The sequence below is a fragment of the Equus caballus genome, chromosome 16 (genome assembly GCF_041296265.1).
Source record: "Equus caballus isolate H_3958 breed thoroughbred chromosome 16, TB-T2T, whole genome shotgun sequence".
NCBI classification, from domain to species: Eukaryota; Metazoa; Chordata; class Mammalia; order Perissodactyla; family Equidae; genus Equus; species Equus caballus.
Genome location: NC_091699.1, coordinates 40,915,766 through 40,938,785, shown reverse-complemented (window position 1 = coordinate 40,938,785; position 23,020 = coordinate 40,915,766). Strand labels below are relative to the sequence as shown.

General features: G+C 38.1%; 1 protein-coding gene and 1 long non-coding RNA gene across 20 annotated transcripts in view; one reads left to right on the top strand and one right to left on the bottom strand.

Annotated features, from left to right (window-relative positions):
* The window catches only part of CFAP20DC (CFAP20 domain containing), a 227,086-nt gene extending 223,039 nt beyond the window's left edge, over positions 1–4,047 (bottom strand). For 8 of the 19 annotated variants that reach the window (XM_070238726.1, XM_070238733.1, XM_070238736.1 and 5 more), the window contains exons 1-2: positions 3,596–4,020; positions 1,116–1,205 (exon numbers count right to left, since the gene is read on the bottom strand). In XM_070238726.1, the coding sequence (XP_070094827.1) occupies positions 1,116–1,205; positions 3,596–3,616 (111 nt within the window). In that variant the 5' untranslated portion in view covers positions 3,617–4,020. Of the gene's footprint in view, positions 1–1,115; positions 1,206–3,595 lie in introns of all 19 variants that reach the window. The other 11 variants (XM_070238737.1, XM_023620167.2, XM_070238730.1 and 8 more) reach the window with 8 other exon arrangements.
* Positions 4,048–4,135: 88 nt separating this feature from the next.
* On the top strand, positions 4,136–19,620 carry LOC138918223 (uncharacterized). The gene is made up of 3 exons (XR_011427266.1): positions 4,136–4,346; positions 18,282–18,337; positions 19,389–19,620. It is a non-coding gene; the product is annotated as an uncharacterized lncRNA (long non-coding RNA).
* Positions 19,621–23,020: the final 3,400 nt, after the last annotated feature.

Sequence of the window (23,020 nt, the reverse complement as noted above, 5' to 3'; positions counted from 1 at the left end):
GCACTTAATTAACAGAAGCTTTAAAATGTTATCCATAGAACAAGGTCCCTAGGAAGACATTTTTCTCTCGATTATACAGGAGAGAAGAGAAAAAGATAGGAATGGATATAGGTTTTTAGATCTGGTGGCAGCAAGCTGAGGTAGTCTCTACTGATGAAATTGGTTTTCCCTGTGAAATGGGGAGTGAGGTCTTTGGTGAGTGAGCGAGGAGGGCCTGTCCTGGGTGGGGGCTGGGGTTCGGGATAGGGAGTTGGCAGCTGAAAACCTGAAGATAATGGAGAAATAATCATTTTAGAGACTAAGAGAACATAACAGGAGAACTTTCTTGGCTGTTCAGGTTGAATTTATAGTATTATCAATCTGAGAGCTGTAGATATTTCCCCCAAAGGTACAGATAAGCCCAGCTGGAGGCACAGAAAAGACAGATAACTGGATATATAGAAATGCTTGGCATTTGCTAGGCGGGCATAATGCAAGGACAAGGAGCAGGGCATTCAAGGTCTTGATATGGGAGTGACTGAAATTACGGATTATGGACTATCTGGGCTGGAGAGAAAAGGATGTGAAAACAGGGAAAATAAAAAAATAATAAAACCAAACACAGGGGAAAGTAGAATGGTCAATGGCCTAAGGATCTCAATTAGGCTGAAGACCAAATATGATGGCAGTAACTGGGCAAGGAGCCTTGAGAATGGACGACTGGGGTCAGAGAGGGATGTCTCAATCTCTCACTCAGTAATTCCAGAAACCCTGCAGTTTGTGGTGCTAAGGTACAGGGTGTGACAGTGGGAAAGGGTGCTGAAGTGAAATGGAAGAGGTCACTAAAGATGAAGAAATGAAGAATCTGAGAAGCCCAGAGTTTGGAGAGATTTTCCTTACAGATACTGAAGTCACCTAAAACAACAGCAGGACTCGGCACACAGAGAAGGGTTATGAGCCATGTGCCAAAGTCTTAAAGGACTGAGGATTGCTCGGGGGCTGCAGCCAACAATGTCCTGAAAGGGTTTTGGAGTGAATGAAGAGGAAAAACAATTCTGAAATCTTACTAAGCCCTTTTTGTTATAACCCTCTCATTTCTATCCAGGATTTAGATGGCTCTAATTTCTAACACTTACCTTCCAAATCACAGACGGACTGCCAAGGATCTTCCATTTTGCTCCAGGATTTTTTCCTTGAGCACTAAAGATTTCAACAAATGCACCTCCCTAGAAAACAAAAATGAAATATTTAAATTAAAGTGAAACACAATGCTAAGGAGGAAATACTATCCACCACATAATCTATAACCACTGTTCTAGGCATCCGTCCGTTAAGCAAATCTGGGAGGAAACAGCATCCCTGTTATTAGTCCTACTTTATACCTTGATTCTATCTAAGCCACAACCATTCTGATTTGGGTCACCTTGGATTAATGGTTTAAGGAATTATTTTTAAGGGACGATAAACATTAAATAAATTGTGCCATATAAATCTTACCATCTCTCAATGTAGAGTTCATTTACTTGACATGTATAGACTATGCCTCTAAAACATTTTATTCAACCCTGACCAAAGGGTTTAAACTCAACTCTTGAGTTAGGCTAACATAAAGTTTGATAATTATCTCTGGCTATGAGCTTTCTGATCATACTGACCTGAGTTACAATACCAGCTTTGACATTTATTAACTATCTGACCTTGAGAGTTATTTAACCTCTTGATTCTCCATCTGTAAAATGGGTTGTTGGATTACATAGGATAGAAAATATAAACTATCAAGCACAATACCTTGCACATGACAAGGGCCCAATTGTACTAGCAATGATTATTCAAAAAAGGGGCAATTTGAATAGTTTAGTACTGGTCAACAAAAACCTTAGAAGGGAGTCAGGGGAGAGTGGTTCTTATTTTGGGCATTCCCATAAGATCTCTTCATATATTTAATACAAATTGATTTAGACATCTATTAAAGTCTGTAGAAGAAAAGAGAATCATTTCTATAGACATGTTACGTGTTCCCTAGTGTAAACCTGAGAAGAACACGGAGGGACGTGCTTATGCAGAAACACTAAACACATTACTGAATCTCCCAAAGCTTTAATTATAAAAGAGAAGAATTAAACGAGGTCATTATCTCTGGGAATTTATTGCAAGAAACTGAGACTGTGAAATGAAGACTAAATAGGGTTTTCTTTTATGGCCTGTTTGAATTATAAGCAGCACATGAGCAAATCTGACAGATTTCCGTAAAGAATTTCCAGATTTTAATTTTTCTCAATAATTAAAGATACTTTTGCTTCCGATTTTTAACACATAATCGCTTTACGCTAAGACATTCAATTTCTTCTTCCTTAGGCAGTATTATGTGCAAACTGTGTGGGGGATAGAATTACTATAGCTTCTGGGGTCAGGTCATCTATCACTATGAATTTTAAATTTGTGGCAGCCTTTCTTTTCAAGAGAAAAATCCTCATACCTGATGAGATAGAATCCCCCTCTCGTTTCTTTGTGCTTTCTCGTTTTCCAAGTTTCCCACGGTGAACATATGCTTTTCCTAACAATATATTTTATCTATACTAAGTGAGAGAAACTCTCTAAAATTGTTCTAACCCATTTAATGATATCAAATGGAATAGAAGAAAAAGAACTGCAGAATACTCCGAGGACACTTATAAGAAGGAAGGTAGCATTGGTGACAAGGTAGAAGCAACAGGGGTTACCAGTGGAGGACTGTTCCAGGACACGGACAAAAACTATTCATCATAAGAGCAGGACTAGGATGGTAACAGATTGTAAACAGAGAACGTAACCTTAGGTAGAGGCTGGGGCCAAGGAAAAGCAGGAAGGGAGATGCCCAGTGAGGTGAGGAAAGCAGACCGTGCATTGCAGACACTCCAGGATGCTCAAGGTGACTGCGGAAGATCCAGAAGTAGTTTACCCACAGTGTGATTTTTCGACCATCTATATCAGAATCAACTGGGGGAAGTTGTTACAAAGGTGAATTAACGAGCCGCATCTAGGGATTCTGAGTCACCAGATCTGGGGTGAGGGTCAGAAATCAGCATTTTTACAAGTACCCCACGTGATCCTAATGTACCCCAGTGTTTGATAGTCACTGACCCCGAGTACTGGGGAGAAAGAAAAAGGCACATAGTCAAAACGCGTATTTTCTTTCTTGGCTTAACTCATTCATGCATTCACTCCTTCACTCTCTTCTAAACAGCTTCCGAGAGACCAGAGTGCATCAATGGTGAGTACCGAAGGCGCTTGTCAAAACTCAAGATGTATGGGCCCTGCCTTCAAGATTCTTATTCAGGAGGTTTGTTTGCGGTTTAAGATTCACATTTTAATCAGAATCGCAGGCAATCCATACACTTTGAGAAGCGCTGAGCTGGAGACAGAACAAAGGCCAAATCATACGCCCAGACTCTGGTTGCTTTCTTCCTTTTTTTTTTCTTTTTGGGTCAAGACCATCATCCATTAATTCCTTCACACCCCGAAAACGATCGTATTATTGGGGGAGGGGGGAGGCGTAGCTTTGCCCTCACGCTTCACACAGCCTACCTCACCCAAGAGGAGAATGCGATAGACAGGTTGGAGGGCCGTTTCGGGTTACCTGGTACGCATTTTTGAACATTCCCGCAGGGGGCCCGGGAGTTCAGGGGCACGGAGTTCAGGGGTTCCAGCGAGAAGCGCGACCCCGATGACTGGAAATCGGCAGGCGGGAACCCCACAGCCCGATAGGCGGGGAAGGGCTTCGTGCTCAGCCCCGCCTCGGCCAGGCTCTTCTCAGTCCCTGGTCAGCTCCACCTCGGTCGGACCCCAGACCCGCAACATCGCGGCCCCCGCCTCCGGGGTGCCCCGGTCTAGGAGGGCGCAGCTGCCTGGGCGGGCTCCGGGCGGCCCCTGGGGAGTGAGTGTGTGCGTAACCTACGTGACGGGGCGGCCAGCCACTGAGCCTCCCACAACCGCCCGCTCGCCCGGGAAAAGCGGGCGCGCTCCCGCAGCCGCCCCGCCCCTCCCCGCCCTGCCCTCGAATCCGATCGAACAAGGGCGGGGCGGAGTGGCGCCAACGTTCCGGCGGCACCCATTGGCTCCCACGAGGCGCCTGCGCGTTGCGCTGTATGAGCTTCCTGCCAATCGGCACGTGAGACTACGCGGTGACGTCAGCGTTGCCTAAGCAACCCGGGCACTCTCGGGGAGTTAGTGGACCGCCGACCTGTGACCGGAGCTTTCGTTAGATCGTCACCTGTACCTGCGAAAAAGCCCAAACTTAGCCTCGTTTAAGACATACCACAGACGCTGGACTCTTCTGAAAAACCTGTCACGTCGGCTTGGTCTCTCTTGCTTGTAAACATTGATAACTGGTAGGTTGCTGAAGAGTCATGGAATCTTGGAACCTTCAAGTGGCCTTTGGTTCGAAAGTTTCCAAACTTGGGTTCATTGAGTCAGTATTAGGGGCTGCTCTTCCCTTTCCTTGTTTCAGAAGCCCCAAGGACGTAGGAGTGTTTGCTCAAGATCACCGCGCACGTTAAAAAGCCAAGGTTTATTTGCTCAAATAACTACATGCGTTATTGAGCCAAGCGCTCTAAGTTTATTTGGTTACTTCATTTAGTTTCTATGTCAGAACCGCTCTTAGAAGGTAGGATTACTGTCAGTTTTTGGCCAAGGAACTGTGGCTCAGAGAGGTAAAATAGCTTGCCTAGGATCACATGGCCAATAAGTGATGGTGCTGGTTTGGAGCTCTTGTCCGATGCTGTACTCAAAGCTGACTTAGGTCAGTGGAATAGGATTATTAATAATCAGGTATCACTCATGGAGCCCCTATCACAGGCTAAGAGTTTCACAGGTTCATATCTCTGCGAGGTAAGGGTTAATCTTCTTTCAGCTGAGAATGTTGAGGTTCAGAGTTGATTAGGAATTTATTCAAGGATGCAGTGTTGACTTTTGGTTATAGCTGAGCCTGATGTTACTCTAATTCACCCAAAAGTCTTAAATAATTGTTGCTCCTACAATATGCCAAGCATCGTAGATCGTGTACAGAATGAGAAAATGAATGCAATCTGGCTCTTCTTGTCAGGGCTGAGAAGAGCAGATAAGAACAAACTTACTTGAATATACTAAATCTAATACTAGATGTGTACAAGATAGAGGTGGGGCTATCACGTAGCTGTAAGTTGCAGTACAATATCCAGAATCCAGACTTCCTGATTCTTATAGCTCAAACCAAGTTCAACAATAGTTTTTGGCAAGGCTCTGTGCTGCGAGCTTGGGAATTATGGTCTATAGACATGGTCTCTGACTTACAAGACTTGTTATCTAATGGGGGACATTTATCCATTCATTCATTTAACACATAATTCCTAGGAATGCAATATTTTCTAAACACTATGCCAAGAGCAAGGTGTACAGGGAAGTCCCCATCTTCAAGGAACTTGAATATTAATGGAATGAAACACAATAAAAAAGGGAACAAACAAATAATTACAACATGTAATGAATGCCATGAGTCCAGTGCTAGGGAATAACATTGAACGGGTATATTAGTTTCCTGTGGCTGTTGTAAAAAATTACCACATACTGGGTCGCTCAAAACAACAGAAGTGTATTCTCTCACAGTCCTGGAGGCCAGAACTCCAAAATCAGGGTGTCAGTGGCACTCCCTTTGGAGGCTTTAGAAGAGAATCTGCTCTTTTCCTCTTCCAGTTTCTGGTGGCTGTTGGCGTTCCTTGACTTGTGGCTGCATTTCTCCAATCTCTGCCTCCATGGTCACACTTCCTGTTCCTCTTCTGTGTGTCTTCTCTGTGTGTCTCTTACAAGGACAATGGTGATGGCATTTAGGGACCACTTGAATAATTCAAGGTTGTCTCCTTATTGCAAGATCCTTAACTTAGTCACATCTGCAAAGACCTTTTTCCCAAATAAGGAAACATCCACACATTCCAGGGAGTAGATGTAGATATCTTGGTAGGTGGTGGAATTTTTTTGACCTAGCACAAAAGAATGACTTGCACTGTAATACAGTTTTCGATAAATCCTATAAGAGAGGGGAAAATACAATGAGAGCACAGGAGGAATCTAGTGGACATCTGAAGGCTTTCAACAATCTACTTGGGTCTCTGAAAAGCATATTTTGACACCATAGCTGAAGAGAAACTCACAACTTTGTCCTGTTATTTTCTTTCTCCACCCCTTATCATTATCTGAATTTATTTGTTTAAATGTCTGTCATCTGTGTTCAGCAATTAGAAGGTAAATTCCATGAGTTCAAGGACTTTTCCTGTGTTCATGAGTATATCCCATCTCCTAGAGTAGTACCTGGCACAGAGTAGGTATTTTATAAACACATATCTGTTTATTGAATTAAAGGCACCTTGTCCTTTCAAACTCAATGTGTCCAAAACAAAACTTCTCCAAACCTGGGCCTTTTCCATCCTTCCCAATCTCACTAATACCTCAGTGCCTCCTGCTTCCTTGCTCCCTGTGGTGGGCAGCCTCTAAAATGGCCTCCAATGATGATCACCTTCTGGTCTGCATGCCCTTTGTGTAATCATCTCTGCTTGTGTGTGGACTGGACCTAGTGACTCACTTCTGGTGAATACAATGTGTTAAAAGTTCTGAGAGGTCATTTCCAAATTAGGTTACAAAAAGACTGTGATTTCCTTCTTGCTTGCCTTCTTTTACTCCCTCTCTCTGATTCCCCTCCCCAACTCTATCCTCACTCTGAAGGAAGCGAGTTACTATGTTGTGATTAGCCTCCTGGAGAGGTTCCCATGGCAAGGAACTCATGTCTCCCACCAACAGGTGAAGAGGACTTGAGGTCTGTCAACAGCCACATGGCTGGGCTTGGAAGTGAATCCTTCACTGGTCGAGCCTTGAGGTGACTGCATCCTTCGTCAACACCTCAGTGGCAGCCTTATGACTGAGCCTGGGTCATAGGCACCCAGCTAAGTTGTACCCTGATTCCTGACCCACAGAAATTATGAGATACCAAGTTTTAGGGTAATTTTTTAAAACAGCAATAGGTAACTAATACACTCCTCATACCCAATCCATCAGCCAAACCTATTCATTTTATATAATACTTCTAAAATCCATCTACCTTCCCTCCACTGTAGCCTGTACTCTGATTTACCTATGATCTTCTCTTCCTGAACTACTATAATAGTCTCCTAATTCCCACAGTACATGGACCCCCTTTCAAATCCATCTCCACATTGTAGTCAGAGTCATCTTTATCAAACACAAATCCAGTCATATCAGTCCGCTGCTTCTAACCCTTTCATGACTATGGAGCCTGTCTTCCTCTCCAGCTTCATTGTGCATTATGCAGCCCCCTTCATTTCCGTAATATTGAGGTTTCTTTCAGTTCTTCATGTTCAACATGTTTGCTTCCACCATAGGGCCTTTGTGCTGTTCTCTTGCATAGATTACTTTTGCTCCCTTCTTTCTTGGTTAAGGCCTACTTATCCTATAAAAACAGAGTTTATATCAAGGATCCCCTTCTCAGGGGCACCTTCTTTGATCTCCGTGACTTGATCAGATTCCCCTATTTATAGATTTTCATAGTGTCTTAGTACTTAGCATTGTTGAAATAATTATTGAAATTTTATGTGTGTTTGCAATATTGGCCACCTCTGTTAGACTGTAGATTTCGAGAGAGTAAGGACCATGTCTGTTTTGTTTACTCTTAAATCCCTAGTGCCTAATATACTAGTTCAACCTTGTACCTGGTATAATAGAATAGTAATTGACTAATGAGTGAATGAAGGAGAGAGGAGGCGAAGGATGAATATATTTTGAAAAGACAGCCATAGGCTTTGGTGTTGAGAAAACAAGAAGAAAGCAAGTGAAAATACATTAAGGTAAAAGGATAAATTAATAACCTCAATTTATTGATGGAAAAACTAGTTACAGAGTTGGAATGATTAATCACAGTATATAAGTAAGTCTCATTACATAGATGTTTTTGTTTTCATCACCCATTTATTCAATTTAAAGCTGGAAAGAACTAGTATCATTGACTTCAATCTGCTTATTTCCTTGAGAGAAAATAAATGTCCAAGGCCCAGTTGTCCAAGGATTGGGCCATCTCCTAACTCCTAACAAGTTCCGGGGATTTATAGTTGGACTTTCTTTAGCAGGCATGGTATAGGGTCTGTCCAGACAATGGGAAATTCTAAAGGCGGCCCAACTCAGATCAAAGTTGTTTTTTCTGTAGTGCAAACTACCCTTAACACTAACAGTCGTGGCTATAAAGCAAAATAAGAAGGTGCACTACTTTAACAGTGTGAGCTCAAAACCAGAGCTAGGAAGCGATCTGATTTTATAGTATCAAATGCTCTTGTTCGGTTTGGTTGAATGCAAGCTATGACCAACAAGTTGGATTTGCCTTTGACTGCAAGAATGGCTACCAGAATTCAGCAACGCCCCTCTCCCCCCAACCCCTGCCAAAAAAAAGCCAGCGTGCCCAAACAACTTTGCTTGAACCAAGTTATTTATGTACCTTATAAAAGTAGTGAAATAGTTTCTCTAATTGCTACAATTTTTAAAGAAGTCAGTACATTTAGTAATTGCATTAAATTGCTTAACTTAATTTGACAACGTTAAGAATTAGTCACTTTGCAAGCTTTAAAGTGCTTGTCTTTGTTCTACAAAGAAAGTAATTTGGTGGTGTATTAATATTATTAAAGGATATTGGATGGTATTTAAAATGGAACAGACTAGAAATGGTTTTTAAAGGGTGGCAGAGTCTTTATATGACAATGTAGTCATTCAAGTTCTGTGATATGATTATCAATTTGACAAGAAATAGTATTCTTTTGAAATAAGAATGTACATGTTTACTACAATATAGTTGTAGTTTATATTTTGGTTGCAATTCATAATCGAAGTATTCAGCATAATGAGAAGAGAAAAAAGATATTGGTTTGATGATCAGATCACATGATTCTGATGATCAGAATTTGTTTTGGTACCTTGTAATCTAGAACTGTTTAATACTTGTAAGGTTTATTTTATTCTTTTTGCACATTATGGAATAATTTTATGAATGGCAATAATGCCAAGTTCATGGAATAATTTAAAAACTTTTAAGCAAGTTGAGAAAAATTAGTGATACCTGAGTCATCCATTTGACTTTCAAATTGAGAGTAGGGATGTCTTCTCTTTTTGAGAACATGTGGAATGAGGAAAGTTTTTGAGGGTTTTACTGTTTGTAGATTTTCTCCTCAAATTTTTTTTTCTCTCCCATCTGTGAGAGTTTATAGTGACTATTTTCTGCCTGTACCTTTAGATGACCAAATACTTCAAACTTTATTCATAAACTTGAAATTTCCAAAACTAGCTACTATTTGAACATTTTCTCATTAAAAAAACTGTTCTAGTAGTTGTACATTTAGGTATGAGTACTTCTCTAAATAAAACACTTTTATACAGCAAGCACTTAGGTTTAGAAAAATGAACATATTTGTAAGATATATCTTTGAAAAGATTAAATGAAGTTGATACTTAATACAAGTTTGTTTTTAAATAACATGAATGCTCTTATTTTGTCAGAAAAAGTTAAGTTAGATCCAAGTAGCAAGTTTTTCCTACCTAACTATCCCTAACCTACACCCAGTCAGTGCTGATTCGTGATAAAGAGGCTATAGGAAACTGGATATCCACATGCAAAGGAATGATGTTGGAGTCGTACCTTATACTATATTAAAAAATTGACTCAAAATGGATCAAAGACCTAAACATAAAACTTAAAACTATAAAACTTTTAGAAGAAAACATAGGGCAAAAGCTCATGACATTGGATTTGACAATGATTTATTGGATATAGCAACTAAAAGAACAGGAAACAAAAGCAAAAAAAGACAAATTAGACTACATCAAAATTTAAAACTTCCATGTATCAAAGGACATGACCAACAGAGTGAAAAGGCAACCTATGGAATGGGAAAAAATATTTGTGAATTGTATATCTGATAATTTATGTATTCAGAATATACAAAGAACTTCTACAATTCAACAACAACAAAACAACCCGGTTAAAAAATAGGCAAAGAACTTGAGTAGACATTTCTCCAAAGAAGGTATACAAATGGCCAATAAGCATGCAAAAAATTGTTCAGCATCTCTAATCATTAGGGAAATAAATGCAAATCAAAATCTCAATGAACTAGCACATCACACCTGTTACAATGGCTACTATAATAAACATAGAAAATAACAAGTGTTGGTGAGGATGTGGAAAAATTGGAACACTTGGGCACTGTTGGTGGCAATGTAAAGTGGTGCAACAGCTATGGAAAACAGTATGACAGTTCCTCAAAAAATTAAAATAGATTACCATATGATGCAGCAATTCCACTTCTGGGTACACATCCAAAATAATTGAAAGCAAGTTCTTAGATATTTGTACATCCATATTCTTAGAAGCATTATTCACAATAGTCAAAAGGTGGAAGCAACCCAAGTGTCCAAGGATGGATGAATGGATAAACAAAACGTGTCATATATAAAGAATGGAATATTATTCACCCTTAAAAAGAAAGGAGATTCTGACACGTGCCACAACATGGATGAACGTTGAGGACATAATGCTAAGTGAAATAAGCGAATCACCAAAAAAAAATACTGTATGAGTTCACTTATATGAGGTATCTAGAGCAGCCAAAATCATAGAATGGGAAGGTAGAATGGTGGTTGCCAGGCAATGAGTGGATGAGTCGGGGAGAAATGGGATTTGTTGTTTAATGGGTACAGAGTTTCAGCTTTGTAAGATGAAAAAATTCTGGAGATTGATTGCACAAGAGTGTGAATATACTTAACAGTACTGAACTGTACACTTAAAAATGTTTAAGATGGCAAATTTTATGTTTTTTACCACAACTGAAAAAAATTTTATGGGGGAAGGAGAGCTAGTTAGGGAAAAAAATGTCTAAAAAAGGCTCCTTGGAAACAGTGTGCAAAACACTGGTGTGTGTGTGTGTGTCTGTGCATGTATGTATTTTAGCTGAATTATTTAAAGGTAAGTTGCAGCAGTATGACACTTTACCACTAAATCCATGTATAATAGCATGTACCTCCTAAGAACAGGATAATCTCCTACAGACCATTATATACCCTAACACTGCATGTATACCCTACCTCAATGTCATTATCACACTCAAGAAATTTAATGCTGAACAATAATATATTCTGATATACAGTCTATATTCAGATTCCTCTAGTTCTCGCTCTCTCTCTCTCTTTTTTTTTAACCATACAGGATCAATTAAGGATCATACTTCAAATTTAGTTGTAATGTCATTTTACTCTCCTTTAATCTAGAACAATTGAGGTCTTTCAAGATATTGACATTTTGGAGAGTTCAGGCCGGTTTTGAAGAATGTCCCTCAATATGGATTCGTCTAATTGTTTCCTCATGACTTAATTAAACATTTAGGGCCAAAAACACTGCATAAGTGAGGTAATGCATCTCTTTTGGAGATACATAATGTCAGTTTATCCCATTATTGTGATGTGGAGATTGATTCCTTGGCTAATTAAAATGGTGAATAGACTTTTCTATTAATATTTTTTATTTGCTTCTAATTAGAAAAGGCATACATGCTTAATTCATAAAACTTGAAAAATCTAAAGGAAAGTAAAATCATTATAATTTCACCATACGGAAATAAGCATTGTTAATGTTTTTATGTATATTCTGTAGCAATCTTCTGTTCTTGACTATCTAATCCAATGTTTTGCTATTGTAAATAACCTGGTAGTGAACATCATTGCCCCCTTCAAATCTTTGCCCTATTTTAAAAAAATTATTTCTGTAGGATTTCTAGCAAGTCAATTGTTTTATTAAAAGGTATTAACTTTTCAAAGACTGTTTCACATTTTCTGATATTATATTTTCTCTGAGATTTTATTTGGGTATATAGTACTCAAAAATTCCTCACCAAATGCAAACATTGTAATGTTTCAATAGAATAAGCAAATTAGTTTCAGAACCCAGTAGAGACGGGCTATCCCGGTTCCATGCACCTAGTATAAAAGGTCTTAACTGGGTTAACCTCATCTATGGTAAGGTTTTTCTGAAGTCAGATATCCACAGGTGATCCAATCAGCTGAGGATAGGGCAAAGAGGGGATGGTACAAGGTTATAGAGTGTAAACAGGGCTGTAAGAGAACAGATTTTCTAAAGGGATGATGTAGCAGGAAGAAAAATTTATTTCTAGTATATTTAGTTTAACACTTGGTTTAAAAAAAAACACTCTTCTCAACGTGTTTATTTTTATATTTGACATGGAACATCCATTAAAGTACCTTTCCCTCTGTGACTTCTACCTCAGTTCAGGTCAAAGTAATTTCCTGTGATTACATCTACTCCATCTTCCATAATGTAGTTAATCTTCCTAATATACAAATGTGATCTTGTCCCTCCACTACTTAATGCCATTCAGTGATTTCTTATTGCTGCTAAGACAAAGGCTTGACTCACAAGGCCCTGCTTGGTGGTTGATTGGATTTGAGAGATAAGGAAAAGGGAGGATTCAAGTATTATGTCATAGTTAATTACTCAGATAAATGGGTGCATGGTGAAGTCATTTATGAGGAAGAGCAGATTATGAGTTAAATCCAGATGGATTAAATTTGACATGCCTATGGTACATACAATAGGAGCTATTGAATAGGCATTTCAGTGTATGGTTCTAAAGCCCAGGATAGGTAAGAGATATAGAATTGAGTTATCAAAATATAGATGATAGTTAAAGATTTGGAGATACTGGAGGAGGAAAACTAGAGAGACTGTACAGAGTAAGAAGAAAAGAAGGTGTAGGCGAGGAAGACATTTCCTGTACCCACTGTGGGTTCTTCTGGCTGGAGAAGGAATTAAATTCACGTGAGACAGAATAACAGGAGAAAATTAAACAAAGCTTTATAGCATGTATACATGGGAGAGGCTCAGGCAAGCTGAGCAACTCACCAAAATGGCTGAAGCCACCACCTTAAATATCATATTCAGCTAAAGACAAAGGAGGATGTTGGGGGGAGTCAGTTACAGGAGGTTACCAGACAAGCACAGGAAACAGGAATAAGATTATTATGCAGATTTAAGTCCTTGCCTTCTGCATTGATGAGAGTTTCTAGAGATAAGGTCATCCCCCCTTCTTCCTGGTACAGAGAGGGAGACACCCTTACAGATGGAGATTTCCTTTACAATGTAAATGTCTCTTACAAAGGGTAAGTAAACTCTGCTTCTCAGAGTTCCTTTCCTGTCTGCAGTTTATTAAAAGTAACCATCCCCAAACAATCCTCATGCCAAAGACATATCTTGGGGTGGCCAATTCCAGGCCCCCACAAAGGCTTGGGCAGAAGTGGCATGTAAGAGTTGGATAAAGGGAGCAGCCAAAAAGGTAGGAGAAAGACCACATGTATTTGGTGACTCTTGTACCAATGGTGTAAAAGAGTCTTTCAAGAAAGAGGATAGGTAGGCAAATGTCTGTGCTTCTAAGATGTCAGACAAGATGAAGCTTGAAAAGTAACACAGAAGTCAGTAATGATCTCTGTCAGATTACTACTTTTGTCGAGGCATTCATGTAGAAGCCAGATTCCAGTACATTAAGGAGTGTTTAGCAAGGTAAGAAAGTGTGACAGCAAATGAAGGCAACACTCAAGAAACTTGATATTGAGAGAGAGTAAAGAAACTTTAATAGCTAGAATGTTAGGCAGTTTACAGAGACTTTTTAATTATTATTTGTTCCTAATGGGAGAGACTTGGATTTTGAAGATACAGGCAAGAGAAAGAATACTCATTCTGAGATCCCTGAAAAGGAAGTGAATGAGACTTAAAGTACAGACAGAAGGATTATACTTAGACAGGAGGAGAAGTATATGATCCATTTTAATGAAAGACAATGTGTAATTCATAGATAAGCTAGCATGTGGACTCATTACATTTTCCTGTGGGATTATTTGAAATTTAATTTGATATTCTTGAATAAAATTTTTGTATGCAGGCTCTTTTGAAGGGTACAATCATAATATACTTTTTTTCCAAAAATAAGAACAAAAACAAGATAAAATCTTTTGTATCAGAGCCTTAAATTAATGTGATTTGCTTGATTATTAATGACTCATTATATAGGCTCCTAATGGCTTTTTTTGTTAAAGTATTAGGTATAGAAATGTATGTGCTGACCTTTAAAGGCACATTCCTCTGTCATCGTTTTGTAAAACTATGGGGAAATTTACAATTGAAGGTAAAAATAAAAAGCTTAGTGCAAGAACTTTTGAAGGGTCAAAATTATGTAAGAGGTTAATCTGAAAATCAAAAGGACAGACGATAAAATTTGTTATTATAAATTCTCTCAGGAAACTTATCTTTTTCATACTTTGTCAAAAAACCTTAAATACAGTTTAAAAATAGTCTATTTTACTGTTTTATAAAACAGATTATGATATACTTTTAAAAGTAATTCAATCGTTAGCATTGGAAAGGAAATTGCATCAGTACCTTTTTATGAAGATGGTTTTACTAAGGAATTAGATCATAATGTTAAAAAACAAACATAAAACAGATCACGGCATCCAAAGTTTTGGACCTTGATGCTGTTTGAATGGATTTGGTGATCACATTATTATTTTGATATTATATTAGTGTTTTGTATAATAGAAATTTTACTTTATTTGAGTAAGTTTTCCAAATCAGAAGTTATTAACTTGTATGTTTGTTCTACCAGCACTCTTTGTGTTTAAAGTGATTGAGTACTAAACTGAAGCTGGCTCAAACAATAAATGGTTGATTATTTATTAGTTCATACAACTTAGCAACCCAGAGTAGATCCAGTTGTATCCAGACCTCGAAAAGCATCGCCAAGATTTCTTTCTTCATACTCCTTCCTCTACTCAGTTCCTAGCTAGGCTGGCTCTCTTTGGGCTCACAAAATGGCTGCAGCATTCTCAATCTCATATCTTTATATCACCAAGTAGAGCATTTTGAGCCAAAGTTCTGAAGTTCACCTTTGTTTGCCTCAACTGAGGTCATATGCCTATTTCTGCACCAATCACTATGGTCAGATAAATGTGCATCGTAATTGGCTTAAGGCTGGATTGTGTCTATTTTTAAACCAGTCATTGAAACCAAGGAGATGAGATATGTTGATTGACTGGGAATGGGGAGGGATTGTTTCCCAAAGGAAACTCTGGGTCCTCTTACAAGGAAAGAGGAGAATGAATGTTGGGCAGCCAAAAGCAGATGTCCACTATAGCATCATCATGCAAATGATTTTTTAGAAACCAATTTTTTTTTATTCTAACTATGATAAATTTAATATGAAAGAAAGGTTCTCTAACATTCTTTAAATGGTTCAATGTGCATATGTTTAATCCAGATGTCATAGGGGTCACCACCCATTTGATGATTATTTCAGGTTTCACACTACTCTTGGATTCTCTCAGACCCCAGCTGCATAGGCACAGGAAGTCCAAAATGTTATTGGATGCCCAGGTATTTCCTAGGATCTTTAAGGAGATACTAGGTATCTAGGAGTCACTTTGGAAGTGATTACTTGGCTGCATTTTTCCTCAGACCCAACATTTTAATGAAAGATTCTGTTTGGTTGCCACTATTGTTACTATTGTCAATGAATATCTGCCATATTTGAAGTTGTTGAAATTAGAATGTAACTACTTTAGCTAATGTTGTCACCAATAAAAAAGTGACATCTGGGAGCTGGCCTACCCCTCACAATTAGGCCTTGGCAGGTGGTGGTGGTTGTTGTTTCGCATGGAAAATTTCACAGAATATCAACATCAGACAAGGCTACTCTGTGACTGCGTAGATCAAGGCAAAAACAAAACCACTCCATAGTATGTCTGAATACAGGCAAAAACATGAACAATGTCTAAACCACAAAAGTGACCAAACATTTTCCTATCCTGGCTAATATGAATGACTGCTCTTTCTTTACCAATTATAGCTAAGCTTTACTTCATTCCTCCTGTCATATAGATAAGATTTATTAATATTCCCAATTGCTAAATTACCCCTGCTTCCTGACAGGATTCAATCCAGAGCAAAGCTGTACTTCCCTATACTCTCTCCAAAATCAGCTAACATAAGCCCAAATCCTATAATGAGCTCTAAAATCCTCTTACTGAGGTACCCATGGTTCCTCAGTGGTGTGTTTTTTCCCTTGTGGCAACAAGCAATGAACCCAACTTCTTCAACTACTGGTATGTTCTTGATGTTCTTTGGCTGGTGGACATTAACATCAATAAATCTACAATTCTGTGTTTTCATTCTTAGGAAGCAAATAGAATGCTTATTGTAAATTCCACTCCATTGCCAGAATTGGAGGTAGGGAGTCTTCTAGAAAGTTACTTGAGTCCCAGTGTTCATTGGTTACCAATAAAGCTTTTTCACTCAAATGCTAAAGTGAGTCAAGCCTTAACTTTGAAGCAAAGGCCCCAAGTAGAACTATTTCATTAGAGTCACCCACATTCTCTTCTCATGAGTACCACTTAAACTGCCTGCCACCATCACTGTTGATGCTGATTTTTCGGTATAGGTCTTTATTTATTCACCCAGGCAAAGATGTCTTTTCAAGGTAAGAAAAGGTGTTGGGGGTCAAGAGAGCCCCACAGTGAAATTGACGGAACTCCAAAGTACTGTAATTTCAGAAATGCATACACATACACATTCTCACAGACTTATTCCACTAAGGTGATTGTGTTGGGACAAGTTTGGCTGTTTGCCATACCCATAACCAATATTCTCCAATCATTTCAGGTGCTTTAACTGGTCTAACTCATTGTATATTCTTTCCTTATGGTGAATTCTTTTCTGGCAAATCCCCTCCTAAAATCTGACTTCCGTTATGGCCCCCAATTCTCTGTCAGTTAGGTATATCTCAACCTCAATTGTGGATGGAGTTTAATTATTTTTCTCCTGGAAGGCTCTTGGCCCCAGGGCAAAGGATGCAAATAGATACAATATAAAGGAATTTACTGTACTCCTATACTCCAAAACATCTAGTCCTAATCCAAATTGACATACCAAGAGGGAAGTTGTCTAACTCCACTGACCAAAAGCATCTGGGCTCCAATGGGTATATAGTTAGTTAATAATATAAAGAGAAAAGTTTGTTTGTCTCATAAAAGGTCCAATCTGAGGAATCTGAAGAATTTCCACCTGCCCTATATTGACATAGGATAAGGACCTGCCATGACCACCAGGATGGAAGCATGAGTGGAATTTAGAATGAGCTATTTATTCTTCTTGAGTTACTCTTCTAAAATGGAGCTGTGACCATGGAGAGAGTTCAGAGGGATAGAAAAGACCACAAAAAAGACAAAAGAAGAGGGTGAAAGGCAGTAGAAGGGACTCCAGGATACTCATCTTGCATGGTCTTCTGATATCTAACATCTCTGTGTGTTTGTGATAAGTTAATAGAAAGGATGCTTTTTTCTGTTTGTAGACTTCCATGTATGTGCTTATAGTGCATGCATAATACATATGTACGCATATAAACATAATCATAGTCTTTAAATATACCTTAATTGATTGAAAAGGCCTTGAAAAATGGAGAAAACCTCAAAGCAAACACACAAGATAAAGGGTTCTTCACTGATAATTTGGTTAAGATGACCTTTCTTGAAAAGACTATGTTTACGAACTTTTTGAAGGCACTTAAAAAACGGTCTTAGGTATATTTAAAGTGTATACTAGCCATGTTTATTACACAACAACACTTTATAGTTGTATAAATTTGCTACTCTTCTCTGATTTAAAATTTGTTTTCATCAATCAAAGTTAACCAGAAATTTAGGGTCTGTTTATATTTTATTACTATGACCCATTTTTCCTAAAAAATCCCTAATATAATCCCCAGGGGAAACAGGTTACTTTAACGTATTGACCATACAACCCAGGGCCTTTTTCCCCCTAATTCTCACACTGTTTGAATCGCCTGCAGTTTTAAAAACTGTTACTGCTCACCTCCACCTTGAACTCCTCTGCTGGCTTTTCCTGCTCTCAGTCTCTCATTAGAAGTACTTCTCAAGGAAGAGTTCTTTATGCATTCAAAAGTGGATATTTGAGAACTGCTAGGTGCCAAGCAATGTGTTAGCTGTGAGATATAATAGTCAATAGCTCAGTTTATCTTCTGCTTCTCTATAATTAAAAGAACTAAAATTAACTGAGAATTTAATGTGTGTGTCAGGGCCTATTCTAAGTGCCTCATGTGTATTCTTTCTCGTAATCCTCACAACAATCCTAAGAGCTAGGTGTTAATTTAATCCCTATTTTACAGACATGCAGACTGGGGTGGAGAGAAGATAAACAACTTGCTCAGACATACGGTAAAAGGTAAACCCATGATAAGGTGCCTATACTATTCTGCAAAGGCCATTAAAGAGGTATAAGTTGGGCTTTCTTGGAGGAGGTGACATCTTGTGTAGAATGGATGAAATTTGTAAATGTGGATGTGAGCATAGGGATGACAGTGCAGAGTGAAAGATGTACCATTTACACTTAATATGCTGAGTGTTGAAACATTTACTCAAAACAAAATCATATGTCTTTTTGGCTGCTGCTGTCATCCACTAGCTTTATTTTATATATCTAAAATTACAAAGCAAGATTATTTTAAAAATATTTTATAATTTAGATCCTAAGAAGTTCAAGTGAGTGATGCTATGCTGTATTTGCTGGGGGACATGGTTGGAAATGCACAGGCATCGGTACTGTCCACTGTTGTCATTGGTCTCTTCCCAGTCCTGCTCTTTCTCTGTTGGCCTGACAGGTTGCTAAAGATAATCTTTCAAATGAATAATCATGTATAATGCACTCAGCTAAATTAAAATTAATTTTAGCTATATTTAGGTAGTTAAATGGTTCTATTAAAAATAGGGCTCATTTCTATAGAACAAAAATTTAATTTCTGTGTAATATTGCTTAGGGAATCTGCCACTCTCCTGATATGGGATTCGAATAAAGTTATTTAATACTTATTGAATTGTTTTAGCTTTTTGGTTTTCTCTCCCCACTTCCTTGCCCCATTTGTTTATCTCCTTGGTTGGCTTGTTTGGGTTTATTCCATTTGTTATATTTTTTCACAATTATATTCCTTCTAATTCCATTAGGCTAAAATGTAAACACTAAATAGAAAATAAATCTGCAGAGAGATTTTTTTAGCTTTGTTTTCTGTTTATGTACTTGTTTAGGGAACTGTTTGTTAGTTTGCCAGAAAGTAATCCTGTTTATAAGCAGTAGGACTAGTGTTGGAATTATGATTTAAAAAAAATTATAACATATAATCTTAGGTAAACTTGTCAATATAGAAGAACATCTAGGTATTGTCATAAATAATGTTAATCCAAGAAAATATGAAATATACACATTATAATTTTCATTTCAGGTTGGAATATACCAATAAATATGCTGTTGCTGCTTTAACAAGCCACTTCCTTTTGTTGCCATATTCAACCAAAATGTAGATTGCTATAGGTAACCTATTTCCTCTTTTTGTTTCAAGTAGTTGAACTTAGTTGCAACATGCTGAGATCTGAATGGCTTTAATTTAGAAGATTCTTTGGTGTATAAAAAATAGTTAGTGTATGATATTAAAAACTATTCCTATATAAGAAACTCCATGGGTGCATTTTTACTTTTTATCTATAACAAATTATTTTAATTTGGGAAAACATGCAAATATGTATAGTATACAGGGCTTGTACATTATTATGTAAATTTTAAATGATTGGGTATATTGGAAACTGCAAGTTCTCTAGTTGAATATTGGGATAATAGCATCATTTATTCAGATGTTAGAACTTTACAGATCTTTAAGTGGGAAAGGTGATACTAGTTTATGTAGATTTAGATTGGTAGATAAGAATTATGCCAGGCCTTGACTAAAAAGAAGTCTTTTTCTAATTTTTTAGACTTTGAAAGTAAGTCTAATTAAGGAAACAGTGGTTTTTTTGGTATGTTATGACCTCATTACATGTATTTAAAGAATCAAAAGGTCAGAAATAATTGTAAAATAGTCATTGTTTTAGTTAGTGGAGGCTATTTATGGTGCTGTAACAAAAAAATTCCAAAATCTCAGAATCTTAAAACAGCCAAAGTTTATTTTCTGATCTTGTAACATTTCTTACATTGGTTAGCTGCAGCTCAGTTTGACGTTGTCCGCCTTCTGGAGCCCATGCTAAGCGAGCAGCCCCTACCTGGAGCATTGCCAGTTTTATGATAAAGGAAAATGAAGAATATAGTAGAACCATGCAATGGCTGTTAAAGCTTCTACTTCTACTATGTGGCTTCTCACATTTTATTGGCCAAAGGAAGTCATATGGCAAAGCCTGATGTCAGTGGACAGGGATATATAATCACCCCTCAGGGAGAAGCACCAAGTGTTCTTAACCCTAATACAATATAATCTACCATAATTCACCCTCTTGATCACAAATATTCCTTTCCCCCACATGCAAAATATACTCATTCCATAGCCAAGAGAGAGAACTCAGTAGTCCCATCCAATCACAGTATCAGGCTCAAAGTGTGACGTATTTTGATAGTTTCTCTATAAAGCATGAATGTGGTTCCTCTTAATCCAGAGACTTACAGACCAAAAAAGGTAAATTATCTACTTACCGAAACATCCAATATACAAAGATGGAACAGGGATGGGTAACTGCAATAAACTGCAGTAAGTACTCCCATTCCTGAAAGGGGAATAATGGGAGACATAGCAGTCAATAGCTATGTCATTATATTCTGAAGTCCTGCACACTTCACAAGGGCCTCTTGCCCTGGGATGAGGAATATCCCTTGATTAGTCACTATTTCTGCTTTGTGGGAGGAGCTCCTCAGTACATTTTTTTCCATGGCTTTTTGACCACCTTCTTTTTCATGATTCTTCCTGGACACATCTGAAAAGGGCACTGGAGAATATACCTTCCCTGGGGGCTGTCCACCTTCCTCAGCCTGCTACTAAGTCAACTAACTCAGGGGCCTGCCCTATTTCTGGACTTCCTCTTATATGTGATAATAAATTTCATTTTTTTAATTTATTTTTTTATTGAAGTTATGATAGTTTACAACCTTGTGAAATTTCACTTGTACACTATTATTTGCCAGTTATATTATAAATTCACCACTTCACCTTTTGTGCCCACCCTCCAAACCCCTCCCCCCTGGTAACTACTAATTTGTTCTCTTTGTCCATGTGTTTGTTTATCTTCCACGTATGGGTGGAATCATACAGAGTTTGTCTTTCTCTATCTGGCTTATTTCACATAACATAGTACCCTCAAGGTCCATCCATGTTGTTGTGAATGGGACGATTTTATCTTTTTTATGGCTGAGTAGTATTCCATCATATTAATATACCACATCTTCTTTATCTAGTCATCAGTCGATGGGCACTTAGGTTGCTTCTGCATTTGGCTATTGTGAATAATGTGGCAATGAACATAGGGGTGCATGGGTCTCTTTGAATTGCTGATTTCAAGTTCTTTGTGTAGATACCCAGTAGTGGGATGGCTGGGTCATATGGTACTTCTATTTTTAATTTTTCGAGAAATCTCCATACTGTTTTAGATAGGGGTTGCATCAGTTTGCATTCCCTATAGCAGTGTATGAGGGTTCTTTTTTCTCCACAACCTCTCCAACATTTGTTATTTTTTGTCTTGGTTATTTTAGCCATTCTAATGGGTGTAAGGTGATATCTTAGTGTAGTTTTGATTTGCATTTCCCTGATGATAAGTGATGATGAGCATCTTCTCACGTGCCTTTTGGCCATCCATATATCTTCTTTGGAGAAATGTCTGTTCATATCCCCTGCCTATTTTTTGATCAGGTGGTTTGATTTTTTGTTGTTGAGTTGTGTGTGTCCTTTATATATTATTGAGATTAACCCTTTGTTGGATATATGATTTTCAAATATTTTTTCCCAGTTGGTAGGTTGTGTTTTTGTTTCAATCTTATTTTCCCTTGCCTTGTAGAAGCTCTTTAGTCTGATGAAGTCCCATTTGTTTATTCTTTCTATTGTTTCCCTTGTCTGAGAAGACTTGGTGTCCAAAAAGATCCTTTTATGACTGATCTTGAAGAGTGTACTGTGTATATTTTCTTCTAGATGTCTTATGGTTTCAGGTCTTACCTTTAAATCTTTGATCCATTTTGAGTTTATTTTTGTGAATGACATAAAAGAATGGTCTATTTTCATTCTTGTACATGTGGCTGTCTAGTTTTCCCAATACCATCTGTTGAAGAGACTTTCCTTTCTCCATTGTATGTCCTCAGCTCCTTTGTCAAAGATTAGCTGTCCATAGATGTATGGTTTTTTTTTTTTTTTTTTTTTTAAAGATTTTATTTTTTCCTTTTTCTCCCCAAAGCCCCCCAGTACATAGTTGTGTATTCTTCGTTGTGGGTTCCTCTAGTTGTGGCATGTGGGACGCTGCCTCAGCGTGGTCTGACGAGCAGTGCCATGTCCGCACCCAGGATTCGAACCGACGAAACACTGGGCCGCCTGCAGTGGAGCGCGCTAACTTAACCACTCGGCCACGGGGCCAGCCCCCATAGATGTATGGTTTTATTTCTGGGCTTTCTCTTCTGTTCCATTGATCCGTGTGCCTTTTTTTGTACAAGTACCATGCTGTTTTGACTATGAGAGCTTTGTAGTATATTTTGAAGTCAGGGATTGTGATGCTTCCAGCTTTGTTCTTTTTTCTCAGGATTGCTTTAGCAATTTGGGGTCTTTTGTTGCCCCATATGAATTTTGGGATTCTTTGTTCTATTTCTGTGAAGAATGTCATTGGGATTCTGATTGGGATTTCATTGAATCTGTAGATTGCTTTAGGTAGTATGGACATTTTAACTATGTTTATTCTTCTAATCCATGTGCATGGAATATCTTTCCATCTCTTTATGTCGTCATCAATTTCTTTCAGGAATGTCTTGTAGTTTTCATTGTATAGGTCTTTCACTTCCTTGGTTAAATTTCTTCCAAGATATTTTATTCTTTTTGTTGTGATTGCGAATGGGATAGTG